The following is a 13,966-nucleotide window of genomic DNA, read 5'->3' as shown; positions in this document are numbered from 1 at the left end:
TCCTGTGTTTCCCCGCCCCGCCCCCCCCCCCGCCCCGCCCCGAGCACAGAGTGCCTCATTTCTGCTTCCCACCCTGAACTCCTTTCAGGGTGTATTGAAGGTCAGCAGCTGCGGCAGCACACGACTCAGTCCTTGTAGAGGCAGATGGGTAGATGGCAAGGGCCAGTTAGTCACTGACAAACCCAAGGTGCTGGCTCACTCTGCCTGTGTCTGCCTCAGCCCTGGATGAGGGGATCGTGCCCTCCCAGGAGAGGCTCTGGAAACGAATACAGCAACCCCCACCTGAGACCCCCAGACAATCATGTTCCAGGAGTGGCACCCCATCCCGAATACCCACCTAATGTGCACAGCCCCCAACTACAGCAAGCATCGTGAGATGCTGCTTACCTGTCCACACTCTGGTTCAGACTGTGTGGGTAACGAGTCTTGGCTTTGCTGGTTATGAGCTGTGTGACTCTGGGCAAGTTTTCTCTGTGTCTCAGTTTCCCTATCTACAAATAGGCTGATAACAGTGTCTATTTCTTAGGGGAGCTGTGATAATTAGATAAGTTTATCTATAGACTGCAAGAAGATCAAACCAGTCAATCCTAAAGGAAATCAACCCTGAATATTCATTGGAAGGACTGATGCTGAAGCCGAAGCTCCAATACTTTGGCCACCTGATGTGAGCAGCCTACTCACTCCAGTGAGACCCTGATGCTGGGAAACATTGAAAGCAAAAGAAGGGGGCAGCAGAGGATGAGATGGTTAGATAGATGATTGGCTCAATGGACATGAGTTTGAGCAGACTCTGGGAGATGGTGAAGGACAGGGAAGCCTGGCGTGCTGCAGTCCATGGGGTCACAGAGTGGGACACAACTTAGCGACTGAACAACAATCTATGTACAGATCTTAGGATGGTGCCTGGCCTTTAGCCAGCAGGTATTACGGTGATGCTTTTCTCCTGGTTCTAGTTCAGCTGCCCGTCTCCTGCCTGGACCGACACCCATCTGTCTCCCCTGCTACATGTACCTTTGGCAGCACCCTCTCTATACCCAACTGAGGCTCCTGGGCTCAAATGAACTCCCTGAGGGGTTCACTCACATGAACCCCCACTCTGCTGTTATGATCCTCTCCATCACGAATGCATTGGAGAACCACCAGCGAGGCCTGGACCTGAGTGTGAAACAGCTCCCTGTGAAGCCAACCGCCTTGCATGGTGAGGAGGAGGCTGCGTTTTAGGTAGAACCACTGATCAATTCTCCTACCCCACCCCTCTAGTCCCCTGTTTCACCCACTGTGAGGTCTCAGAGGCCTTACATTCTTTCCAGGGGGGAGGTGGGCGTGCTTGGGTCACTGTAGACAAAGACATCCTATCTCAGCTCTTTGCACTCTTCTTTCAGGCCCAGCTCAAATGTCATCTCCTTGGTGTGGCTCGCCCCAGTTCCCACAGTCAGAACTCTCACTTTACAAATTGCCTGCCAATTGTGATCTCAGACAAGTTCCCTTCCTCCGCTACCTCAGTTTGCTCATTTGTGAAATGAACGACACCGTTTCCAAATGAACCTTCCAGCACATGGGGAAGATCCATTATCAGCCAATGGATGTAAAGGCCCAGGCCCCTCCCTTGGCCCTCCGTGCCAGGCAGAGGAGATGGGGAGATACCTGAGTGAGCTGACTGCCCTGCTGTCTACAGAGCTGATAAAACCAAGCCCTTTCCTGGAATGCCCTTCCCTCGCTCTCCACACACGGAATTCCTATTCAGCCTTCAAGGACCAGCTCAAATGTCATCCCTCCGGTGAAGCATTCCTGCTGCCCTCAAGAAAAACAAATTTCCCTCTCCCTTTCACTCCTGTAAGCCTTTGTCCCTATTAAATCTCTTGTTGCTGTGTAACTTTTATCATATTCAACTTATAGCTTTAGGTCAAGGATTGCATTTTGTTCTTTGGAGGTAGCTTCACAGCGTATAACATGATGCCCAGCAGCTCCAGAAATGCTCATTAATTCAAGTTTCTGGATTCTGGAGTGGACCCTGGAGGAAAACTCTACCATCACTGCGTGTGTGTGTGTGTGTGTGTTAGTTGCTCAGTCGTGTCCGACTCTTTGCAACCCATGGGCTGTAGCCCGCCAGGCTCCCCTGTCCCTGGAATTCTCCAGGCAAGAATACTGGAGTGGGTTGCCATTGCCTTCTCTACTACCATCACCAACTGGCTTGTTTGCTCAGTTGCTAAGTCGAGTCTGACTCTTTGCAACCCCAAGGACTGCTGCACGCCAGGCTCTTCTGTCCTTCACCACCTCCTGGAGCTTGCTCAAACTCATGTCCATTGAGTTGGTGATGCCATCCAACCATCTCATCCTCTGTTGCCCCCTTCTCCTCCTGCCTTCAGTCTTTCCCAGCATCAGGGTCTTTTCCAATGAGCTGGCTCTTCAGACCAGGTGCCCAAACTATTGGAGCTTCAGCTTCAGCATCAGTCCTCCCAATGAATGTTCAGGGTTGATTTCCTTTAGGATGGACTGGCTGGATCTCCTTGAGTCCAAGGGACTCTCAAGAGTCTTCTCTAGAAGCACAGCTCAAAAGCATCACTAGTCTGATGCTAGTTTATCTGAAGCCAACAGCTGAATTCACAGTCTAGTCCATTAGGGCCTGTGGAGATGGGCTCCCAGACAGCCTGGGAGTGGGAGGGGGAGTGGGCTGGCCGTGTGCTTCTGATAATCTCAGCTGCAACGCTTACAGGTTAAAGGGCCTTTTCAGGAGACACTGAATCTGGAAGAGCCAGACCTTGTCTGTAACTACACGTTAGTTCATTGTATGTTTGATGACGCAATTTTCTTCGCAAACATTGAAAAATACAGATGTGCAACATAACTCTGCACGTATCAGTCCTGCCTTCCTCCTACGGTAGTTGCTGAAGGAGACTTAGCACGGATGCCAGGAACCCGGCCACGTTACCACATCTCACCTTCACAACGATTGTTTCAGGTAGGCAGCCTTATTGCCTTTGGTTGATAAATGTGGACATTAAGGCTGAGAGAGGTTAAGAAACTTGCCTGCGGGTCAGGGAGACGAAATCACAGAGCTCACTGTGAAGACCTAGCTCTTTTTCTCACTCAGTAGGCGACACTGTCCCATCAGAGTGTCAATTACTGGCCAATGGATCTGATGCATTTCCAGCTCCCTCTAGAAACTTGTGTCTCAGTACAGGAGGTTGGTGGTTTCTCAGACGACTCAGTGGTAAAGAACCCACCTGCCAAAGCAGGAGATGCGGTTTGACCCCTGAGTTGGGAAGATCCTCTGGAGAAGGACATGGCAACCCACTCCAGTATTCTTACCCAGAGAATCCCATGGACAGAGGCGCCCTCCACGGGGTTTCAAAAGAGTCGGTCATGACTTAGTTACTATACAACAGAGGGGGCTGGTACACAAATAATTAAAAATATAAAGCACCAAAAATAAAACTATGGAATAGAAATATGTCTAATGGACTGGGGTGTGGGGGGCGGGGTTGGAAGCTGAGAAGGGTTCAGGCTGGGGCAGATCAGGGAGGGTTTCACTGATCAGATCACAGAAGCTGACTCTTGGAAGATGGGGATAATCTGAGTTTTGCTGGGTAGAGAACGAGGAAAGGAGAGAAGGCAGGAATCTGAGGCAGAGGGTACGGCATGGGCAAAGGCTTACAGAGAATGCCAGACATGCTTGGGGAAGGAGACTAGAGCAGGGTAGCCAGAGCACGGAATTTCTGAGGACAAGCTGGGCTGTGCCAGGCTTAGTTTTTCAAAATGCTGGCCCTTGCTTTGTTAAGCCCCGGGCAGCTGCTGATGGCCGCAGAGGAGGGCAGTGGCACTGGAGCAGTGGTAAAGAATCTGCGAGCTAATGCAGGAGGTGTAAGAGATGCAAGTTCGATCCCTGGGTCAGGAGGATCCCCTGGAGGAGGCAGTGGGCACCCACTCCAATATTCTTGCCTGGGACATCCCATGACAGAGGAGCCTGGTGGGTTACCGACCACGGGGTCACCAAGAGTCAGACACGAGTGAGCACACAGAGCATAGCACACGAGCTGTGTGAGGAGGCAGGCTCTGCAAGGACCTGGGAGCTATTAAACAGGGTCCCGCATCCTTCAGGAATGTGCCATCAGCTCCCAAGGCCTCGGTCAGTATTGGTTTCAGGGGTGACTCTTTTTCCCGTTGAAAGAGGCAGGCTGAAGACCAGATCAGCTATGGAGTCTGGGTGCACTGTCCCCTGCCCCCAGGATGGCAGAAACACAGCTGCTCTGCGTGATGAGGTCAAATATGCTGCAGCAAGTGGACATGCCCACCCAGAGGAAGTGGGACACGCTGCCCTCTACCCAGGGTAACACCGGGAACTCCCCGGGCCTGCAGTGCTCATTCCAAATGCTGGCTTCAGAACTGGAATACTGCTTATCCAAATTAATGAAAGATGTTCTAGACCCCTGATGACATGTTCCGGATACAGTGCATGATTTATAACACAGATTTATAAGTTCTATATAAATGTAAATTACACATCTGTGCACAGTATTCTAACACAGGCTGAAACAATGTCCCATGACACATAATAAACTCAGGAGCTCTTTAATCATCAGTGCTAGAACTATGTGTTGACAATTACCTTGCACTGAGCACTTTGTGAAAATCCTTCCATTTTTCCTTTTTCATTTTTTAAAAATATATATGCTGAACTCACCATGAAAAAAACAAACAGGTGATCTCTTTAGAAAACTGTCCCCAAATTCTTTGGCTCCTAAAGAAAATTCCGTGCCAGATTTTTGCCGAATAAAGCGACATTTTGAGTGGAATCTGGGTCGAGCCCAAATAAAGGAATGCTGCTTCTTTGAATCAGCAAAAGAATTCAGTTGCTGGTATCCAGCACTCCATTATTCATTGACCCGAATTAGCAGGAGAGCTGTCTGCACTTTGGAGATGACTGGGAAAGTGGGGTTTGGAGGGGGCGAGGGAAGGAGGTGGTGGGTAGATACAGGAGAGAAAAACAAGCTGAAATACCTCCTGGGCCAACTCTGAACAACATGTTGGGTGTTTCCTATTTGGAGGTGGACAGGCTCAGAGGTCCCTTGCTAGACACTGTCTCAGCTCACCTCTCTGCGCATGGGCTCATTTCCCAGAGCAAAAGCTCAAAACAAACATTGAGCTGGGTTGCTTCCTCCCAGGAAGCCCCTCCAGGGTCCCAGCAAGCAAGGCCAGAGGGAAGACTGACTCCCCGGCCAGGAGACGGCCCCTCCCCGAGCCCTGGCCCCAGGCCGCTCACCGGGGTCTGCGGAAGGTCAGGCCGTAGTGCTGGCAGGCTAGCCCCACAGTGGGCGTGTACACGATGGGCAGGAACTTCTCCACGTCTGAGGTCAGCACGCGGTAGAAGAGCTTCTCGTTCCGGTCCTGGAGCGTCATGAGGATGATGTACCTTGGGAGAAGAGGCAAGAACCAAGCTGAACACCCCACATGGCAGCAAGGACGGCCCCCAGCGTAGAAACCCAGGGCTCCCACTCAGCTCCTTGCAACGGCACCTTCACGGGCAAATCACCATCTCCACTGAGCAGGAGTCTCATCATCTCGGAAACGTGGAGAACATGACCTGCATTATGGCATCCATGGGGTCACCAAGAGTCGGACAGGACCAAGTGACTAACAATAACAACAATGGCCCTTCTTATTACACACGACGTAGGCGTTCTCAACAGTTTCATAACTAGTCTGACACGGGGAACATGCCTCCCGTGTGCTTAGTCGCTCAGTCATGTCCAACTCTTTGCGACCCCATGGACTGTAGCCTGCTAGGCTCTTCTGTTTATGGAATTCTCCAGGCAAGAATTCTGGAGTGGGTTGCCATTACCTTCTCCAGGGGATCTTCCGGACCCAGGGATCAAACCCATGTTTCCTACATTGCACGGGGATTCTTTAATGTCTAAGCCACCAGGGAAGGCCCCAATGACTTGTAAGGTGGGTAATATAATTCTGGTCATTTAATTTTTTTTTTATTGGGTATAATTGCTATCTGGCCATTTTTAGAGACAATTAAGCCACAGAGAAATGAAATAATTCACCAAGAGATCTGAACCTATGCAATATAACTCCAGAATCTGTGCTCTCAGCCATGATGCAAGATGGCTAGCTAGGTTATAGTTATGTGGACAGTAATGAATGACAGCAGAATAACAGCATTCTGGGGCTGGGGGAAGGTTGGGAAAAATGCTAGGCAGACCACTGATATATGAACTGGTCCTTCCTGTCACACAGGCCTGGTTCCTGTCACAAGCAGAGTTCACAAGTGTTTGAGCACCAAGTGATCTCAGGAAGCTTGTTGCACACATGCCTACTTCCTGAAGCCTGAAATCAGTAAGCCAGGAAAAGGGTCTTTCATTCACACTTCACACAGAACGGTCTGGGAGAAAAAACCTTAGGGACTGAAATTCCCAGCAAGGTGTGAAATTGAAAGTGTTAGTTGCTCAGTCGTGTCTGAGTCTTTGCGACCGCATGGACTGTCACCCGCCAGGCTCCTCTGTCCATGGGATTCTCCAGACAAGAATACTGGAGTGGGGTGCCATGCCCTCCTCCAGGGGCTCATCCTGACCCAGGGACTGAACTGGCATCTCCTGCAGCTCCTGCACTGGGGGTGGTTTCTTTACAGCTGAGCCACTGGGGTAGCCCAGTGAGGTGTAAGCGGCAGCTGATTTCACAACCTTTAAGTTTTGGAGAGATAATGAGGGCACATGAGGCCCTGGCATGGAGTGGGGTGACAGAAATGATCTGGCAGGGGAATGATCCCCGGGCGAGGCGTCAGGTTCCTGGGTGTGAATGTCAGCTCTGCTGTTCATGAGCTATGTGACCTTGAGGAAGTCTTGTGACTTCTTGGGGCTTCAGCCTCTTCCTCACCAAAGGCACTGGTCCATTACTATGCTCTAGAAGGCACTTTCAGGAAAGGGGGATTTATGCTTAAAATAGTCAGGATCTTAGCTCATTACGAGTGTAACGATTCCCTTACTAAGCAGCCACTAGTACACATCTCTTCTCAATTCCGTATTCAGTGATGTCAAGTTGATAAGCTGCAATTGACCTTGGCGGGAGTATCTACATCATGAAATTGGCAAATGCTTTAGATCCTCACCCGATGGCCCCAGAACCGGTCCTTAAACACTTACCAGCACACCACTGTCTTTACCCATAAGCTGGGGAGCCTCCTTAGCCTTTCTCCCTAAGCACCTGCTGGAATGAGGGGCTCCTGTAATGAATGGGTCAGAGAGGTCCTCAGAAGCAAGCCCCCTCGAGCTCACAGGATCAGGCACATCCATCGCCCCCAGGTCTTCCCAGGCACGTGGGTGAGGCCCGTCTCCCTGGAAAGAACTGGAAAGGGGAGGATTCTGGACTTCAGTTTTTAAGGTTTAATATCTTTAGGAAGGCGAATTGCGTTTTGGACTAAGGAACTTTGGCTCTTAAGTGATAGAATGAGGATCTGAACTCAGGCTAGTTTTGTAGCCACTAAGCTTCAATACCTCTTAGCTATGGTGTAGCAGAGAGGTTCAAAGCACAGACTCTGGAGTTAACAGTGTTCAAATCCTGGCTGTGCCAAAATTCACAGCCACGAGACCTGCCAGGTCACTACCTTCTTTAGTAAGATGGGTAAAGCTGACCCTGTGCATACCACTGACTCTTCCTGTTGAAATGCCCACCAGGAGAAACCAGAGGGGAGGCGGGGCTCTCCCTAAACTTCCAATGGATGGCATCCCAGGTCTGCCCAAGGTGACCCTGTCCATTTCCCCTCTGCTCCACCACGTTCCTTTTATTCCAGGAACCTGGGCCACACACCACTTCCTTAACCCATCTGTCCCTGTATTTTTTACTATAGATTAAATTTTTTTTTTACTTGGAGGGTAATTGCTTTACACTATTGTGTTGGTTTCTGCCGTATGGCATGAATCAGCCGGAAGCACACACATGTCTCCTCCCCCTCAAACCTCTCTCCCACCCCCAGCCCCAGCCCACGCCTCTAGGTTGTCAGCGGGCGGTAGGTTGAGCTCTTCCACTGGCTATCTATTTTATATATGGTAATGGATGTTTCAGCACTACTCTCTCAATTTGTGGCACTGTCCCCTTCCCCTGCTGTGTCCACAGTTCTCTACGTGTGCGCCTGCTCAGCTGTGTCTGACTCTTTGCGTATACGCCTACATTTTTGCTCCCCTCCTTCCCACTGAGTGAAACCCTTCCTAGAACCCCACTGCTGAATGCTGACGTCCACTGGTACTACTGGTGCTTCCTGGGCTGACTCTGATTTCCTCACTTCTGGAAGGCCCAACCGGATCCCCCTGGTTGGAGTTCAGGCAACCTTCTCAGTCCTCCCAGGACACACGGACCATGGCTCGATCACAACAAGCCCTGTCCCTCAGGGAGACCATCACCCTGTAGAAGGCAAGGCTGGGTCTGGGCTCTCTCGGGGCTCTCGGCCTTTCCTAGCTGGAGAGTGTCCAGATAACCGTCTGAGGATCGCGGGAGACAGCTGAGCCCGGCGCTGGGTGAGAGAACAGACGCCCGGCACTCACTTGTCCAGGTCACTCTGCTGCCGCTCGTAGTATCTCATGACCCGGAGGAGCTGGACATCCTGGCTCAGGAAGCAGGGGGGGATGAGGCCATGGATCCCAAGCTGCAGCCTCTCTTCAAGTGTAAAGGCCATGCCCTGGGGAGAACAGGAAAGAAACGCACGCACGTAAGTGGGTGTGCAGGAAACCGGGTCCATCCCCAGATCGGCCCCAGGCACTGAGACTCAGCAGCGAGGTCCCGGGCGCAGAGCCCACCGCTGCCTTTTAAGTAGCCAGGCCATCCTGCGTCAGTCATTTTGGCTCTCCTGGAGTCTAGCTTCCTCTTAGAAAAACATGGAAAATAAGTATATTGCCAGGGTTTTTCGGTTTATACTTCTTTTTAAAAATGTATTTTATTTTTAGAAGTTTTCTTTTTTAATATTTATTTATTTTTTGTTGTTCATTTGGCTGCACTGGATCTTAGTTGCAATGTGTGGGATTCGGTTCCTTGACCAGGGATTGAACCTGCTCTGGGAGCATAGAGTCTTTGCCACTGGCTCTACAGGGAAGTCCCCAGAACAGTTTTAGATTTATAGAAAAATTGACAAGATAGTACTGAGTTCCCTCATATCTCCTCATCCAATTTGCCCTATTAGTAATATCTTCCATCCCCTTGGTATATTTGTTAGAATTAATGAATCAACAATGACACATTATCATTAAATAAAGTCCCTGGTTTATTCAGATTTCCTAGTTTGTTTTTTTTTTCCACCTGTTTCTTTTTTCATGTTCTTTTAGGATCTCATCCAGGATCCCACATTCCATGCAGTCATCAGGTCTCCTAAGGCTCCCCTTGGCTCTGACAGTTTCTCAGACCCTCCTTGGTTTTGATGACCTTGGAGTGTCTTGAGGAGGATTGCTCGGGTATTTTGCACACTCTCCCTCCACTGGAATTTGTGTCTTGCTTCTCTCATGGCAGAAGTGGGCTAATGGGTTTTGAGGAGGAAGACCACGGAGCGCCATTCTTATCGCTTCAGATCACGGCACATATGAGCAACACAACTTATCATTGCTGCTGTTGACCAAGACCACGCGGCTGAAGGAGTGCTTACCAAGTCCCTCCACTGTGAAGTTATGCCTTTCTTGGACTTCCTCTCCATAGGAGATTCGTCTCTTCTCCCTCACTTATTTATTTATTCAGCCATTTATTTATATTAGAGTGAACTCATGGCTATTTGTTTTATGCTCTGGGTTATAATCCAATACTGTCTTATTTTTTTCACTCAAACTGTTCCAGCCATCGAAAACTTTTAGCTGGCCCTGTATCCCTTGAGGAGCTTCCCAGGCGGCTCTAGTGGTAAAGAACCCACCTGCCAATGCAGGAGACAAAAGAGACAGGAGTTCAATCTCTGGGTCGGGAAGATCCCCTGGAGGAAGGCATGACAACCCACTCCAGTATTCTTGCCTAGAGAATCCCACGGACAGAGGAGCCTGGTGAGCTACAGTCCATGGGGTCGCAAAGAGTCAGACACAACTGAAGCGACTGCGTGTGCATGGTAAGACTGTATTTAGCTTTTTAAGAAACTGCCACACTGTTTTCTAAAGTGGCTGTAAAACTTTGCACTCCCACCAGCAATGAATGAGTTTCTGTTGTTCCACCTCCTGTCCAGCAATTGGTATTGTCAGTTCTAGAAATTCTAGTCTTTGTAATGGATATGTGTGTGTCTGTTAGTCGCTCAGTTGTGTCCTACTCTTTGAGACCCCATAGGATGTAGCCCACCATATGCAGTGCTATGTTATTATTGCTTGAATTTGTAACTCCTTATTAACATAGGATGTTGAACATTTTTTTTTCATATGCTCATTTTTCACCTGTACATCTCCTTAGAGAGGTATTGTTCAAAAATTCTTGCCTTTTTTTTTACTCTTTTTTTTCTTATTGTTTAGTTTTAATAGTTCTTAGATCTGCAGTTCTAATGCAGTCCCTATCAAAATTTGAATGGCCTCTTTTGCAGAAATAGGAAAGTCAATTTTCAGATTCATACGGAACAGCAAGGCATCCCGAGCAACCAAAACCATTTTTAAAAAGAATACTTCAAAACTTAATATAAAACTACAGTAATCAAAACAGTGTGGTACTGGCATAAGTACATACAGATCAATAGAAAAGAATCAAGAAATCAGAAATAAATCCATACATCTACGAACACTGGTTTTTGACAATGATGCCAATTCCATTTGGTGGAGAGAGAATAGTGTCTTCAAGAATGGATGCTGGGACAACTGGATCGCCACGTGCAGAAGAATTCAAGGGGATTCCTACTCCACACCAAAACAAAAATTAATTCAAGTGGATCAACAGCCTAAACATAAGAACTAAAATCATAAAGCTCTTACAGAAAACACAGGGGTAAATCTTAGTGACCTTGGGTTTGACTATGGATTCTTAGATATGCACCAAAGCAATGGCAACAAAGACAAAATTAGATTAACTGACTCCATCTAAAAGCTTTTGTGCATAAAGGAAACCTGCCAAGGAAGGGAAAAGACAGCCTACAAAATGAGAGAAAATATTTGGAAATCACAGGTCTAATAAGGGCTTAATATTCAGAATCTATAATTTCTACAACACACCACAAAAAGAAAAGCAACCCAAGTAAAAAATGGGCAAATGACTTAGAAATTTCTCCAAGGAAGATATACAAATGGCCAATAGCACAAGAAAAAATACACAGCATCATTAATCGTGGCTGTTTAGTTGCTAAATCTTGTCCGACTCTTTTGCAACCCCACAGACTGCAGCCTGCCAGGCTCCTCTGTCCATGGGATTTCCCAGGCAAAAATAGTACAGTGGGTTGCCATTTCCTTCTCTAGGGGTTCTTCCCCACCCGGGGAAGGAACCCACGTTTCCTGCATTGGCAAGTGGATTCTTTACCACTGACCCACCTGGAAAGCCTATCATTAGTCATTGTGTGTATAGTTAGTCACTCAGTCATGGCCGACTCTTTGTGACCCCATGGACTGCAGCCCACCAGCCTCTTCTATCCAAGGGATTTTCCAGGCAAGGATACTGGAATGGCTTGCCCTGCCCTCCTCCAGGGGATTCTCTTGACTCAGGTATCGAACCTGGGTCTCCTGCATTGCAGGCGGATGCTTTACTGTCTGAGCTAACAGGGAAGCCCATTAGCCATCAGGGAAAATAAAATCAAAACTACACTGAGATAACCATTTCACACCCACTAGGGTGGCTGTAATGAAAAAAATAAAATAACAGGTGTTGGTGAAGTTGTGGAGAAACTGAAACTCTTGTACATTACTGGTAGGAATGTAAAGTGTTGCAGCCTCTATAGGAAAATGATTTTGAATTTCTTCAAAAAGCTAAGCACAGAATTACCATATGACTCCCAAAATTCCATTCCAGAAACTGAAAGCAAGGACTTAAACAGATGTTCACTGCAGTATTATTCACCACAGCCAAAAGGTGGAATCAACCAAAGTGTCCACCAACACATGAATGGATAAGCAAAATGTGTATACGTACAATGAAAATTATTCAAACATGAAAAGGAAAGAAGTTCTGATACATGCTACTTCATTGGATGAACCTTGAAAACATTATGCTAAATGAAATAAGCCAGATACAAGAGGACAAATATTATATGATTCCACTTACAGGAAATACCTGGAATAGACAAATTCATCACAACAGAAAGTAGATTAGAGATTACTAAAGGCTGGGTGGTGGGGAAGCCATGGTGAGTTATTACTTAATGGTAACAGAGTTTCTCCTTAGGGCAATGAAAAAGTTTTGGGAATGGATGGTAACGATGGTTGCCCAACATTATGAATGTACTTACTGCCACTGAACTGTACACTTAAAAATGGTTTACCCAAACTTTGTTTTATATATATACCTGACCACACCTTAAAAAGTTAAAACCAGATTATCTCCAAAAATCACTGAGCTGTATCCTTAAAATGAGTGAATTGTATGGTATGTGAATTGTAACTCAATAAAGCTGTTTTAAAAGAATTCTTTGCATATTTTGGATACAAGTTCTGCATCAGATGTGTGTTTTGTAAATATTTCTTCCAGTCTGTGGCCTGTCTTTTCATTGTCTGACCAGTGTCTGTCACAGAATGGCCCTTTCCGGTTTGGGCACCGGCAGGGAGACATGGGGGATAAGTAAGACATCATGGAATCTGCTCCCTGGCCCAGATAAACCCTCTGGAGATGGTGTCTGCTGGCAGAAGTTGCAGGAACTGTTCTCGTAAGGGATACTGGGGGACATGAGCACTCCAACTGCCCTGCCTTTATCCTGAAGTGATGAAGAGCAACACCCTGTGAAAAAAAAGACAACTCTTCCATTGTAGGACTCCGGGTGGCTCTACTGAATGAGGGCTGCCCTAGAACTGCCTAGAAACCAGTGTAGGCTTCCTCAACCTTCTTACCCTGGCAGGGGCCGAAGCGCTGAGCCCCAGAGTGGCTCCATGGGCGGCAGACATTAACAAGAAAGGGACCAGAATCCCCAAGGTGGGGGGATTGTGTAGGGGACTGAGAACAGTCCTTAATTAACTAATTCAGTAATTAATACTGCTCTGATGACCCCCACTGTAGTCAAGGCTGATGATACCTGGGGCAATGCAGGTTAAGTCCTCTCTTCATAATGAGCCTCAGGTAATGAAGGTTCCCTGTAGAAGCGAAGGCTGTAGGGGATAAGTAAAACTAACTGACACTTATGGCTGTCTAGCGTCCCCAGATTTCCTTGCAGAGGAGGAGCTTGAATGGGTAGGAAGCACCAACTCCTCTCATTCTTCCATCAGCTGGAAAATACCTCATCGACAATGAGTACAGTGCTTCTTCTTGTTTAGCCATGAAGTTGTGTCCGACTCTTTTGCGACCCCACGGACTGTAGCCCGCCAGGCTCCTCTGTCCATGGGATTTCCCAGGCAAGAATACTGGAGTGGGTTGCCGTTTCCTTCTCCAGGGGGTTTCCTGACTTGGGTCGAACACAGGTCTCCTGCATTGGCGGGCAGGTTCTTTACCATCGAGCCTTTACAGGGAATTTAACAATGACAGGGTGATTCAAGTCCATATACTGATCATCCCACCTAGCTGATGCTATCATCAGTGCTAAGAAAAGGACCAATAAATACCCAACCTCACTCCATCCTTAACAATCACCTTGTGAGGAGGTTTTTGTACCCTCTACTGTACAGAGGACACAATTGAGCACAAGACGTTAGTTGATGCTCCTGAAGTTGAACAGCTATTGACCCATATTTTATCGTTTCTTAAACCAGGATGCATCTTACAACCATCTGGTGTGATAACTTTTTTCCTGATGATTTCTTTGACTAGAGGTAAGTGACAGAACCAAGAGTTGATCACAGGCTGCATTTTTTTTTTTTTTCAAAAAAACTGGGGTGTAGTTACTTTACAATGCTGT

General features: G+C 47.7%; 1 protein-coding gene across 5 annotated transcripts in view; it reads right to left on the bottom strand.

Annotated features, from left to right (window-relative positions):
* ME3 (malic enzyme 3) overlaps window positions 1–13,966 on the bottom strand; it is a 224,343-nt gene that overhangs the window by 108,396 nt on the left and 101,981 nt on the right. For all 5 annotated transcript variants that reach the window (XM_042238349.2, XM_027959838.2, XM_027959839.2 and 2 more), the window contains 2 exons: window positions 8,541–8,674; window positions 5,261–5,410 (listed from right to left, as the gene is read on the bottom strand). In XM_042238349.2, coding sequence (XP_042094283.1) covers window positions 5,261–5,410; window positions 8,541–8,674 — 284 coding nt within the window. The remainder of the gene's footprint in view (window positions 1–5,260; window positions 5,411–8,540; window positions 8,675–13,966) is intronic.

The sequence above is a fragment of the Ovis aries genome, chromosome 21 (assembly GCF_016772045.2).
Source record: "Ovis aries strain OAR_USU_Benz2616 breed Rambouillet chromosome 21, ARS-UI_Ramb_v3.0, whole genome shotgun sequence".
NCBI lineage: Eukaryota > Metazoa > Chordata > Mammalia > Artiodactyla > Bovidae > Ovis > Ovis aries.
The sequence above is the reverse complement of the archived record's forward strand: the minus strand, read 5'-3'. Positions and strand labels throughout refer to the sequence as shown.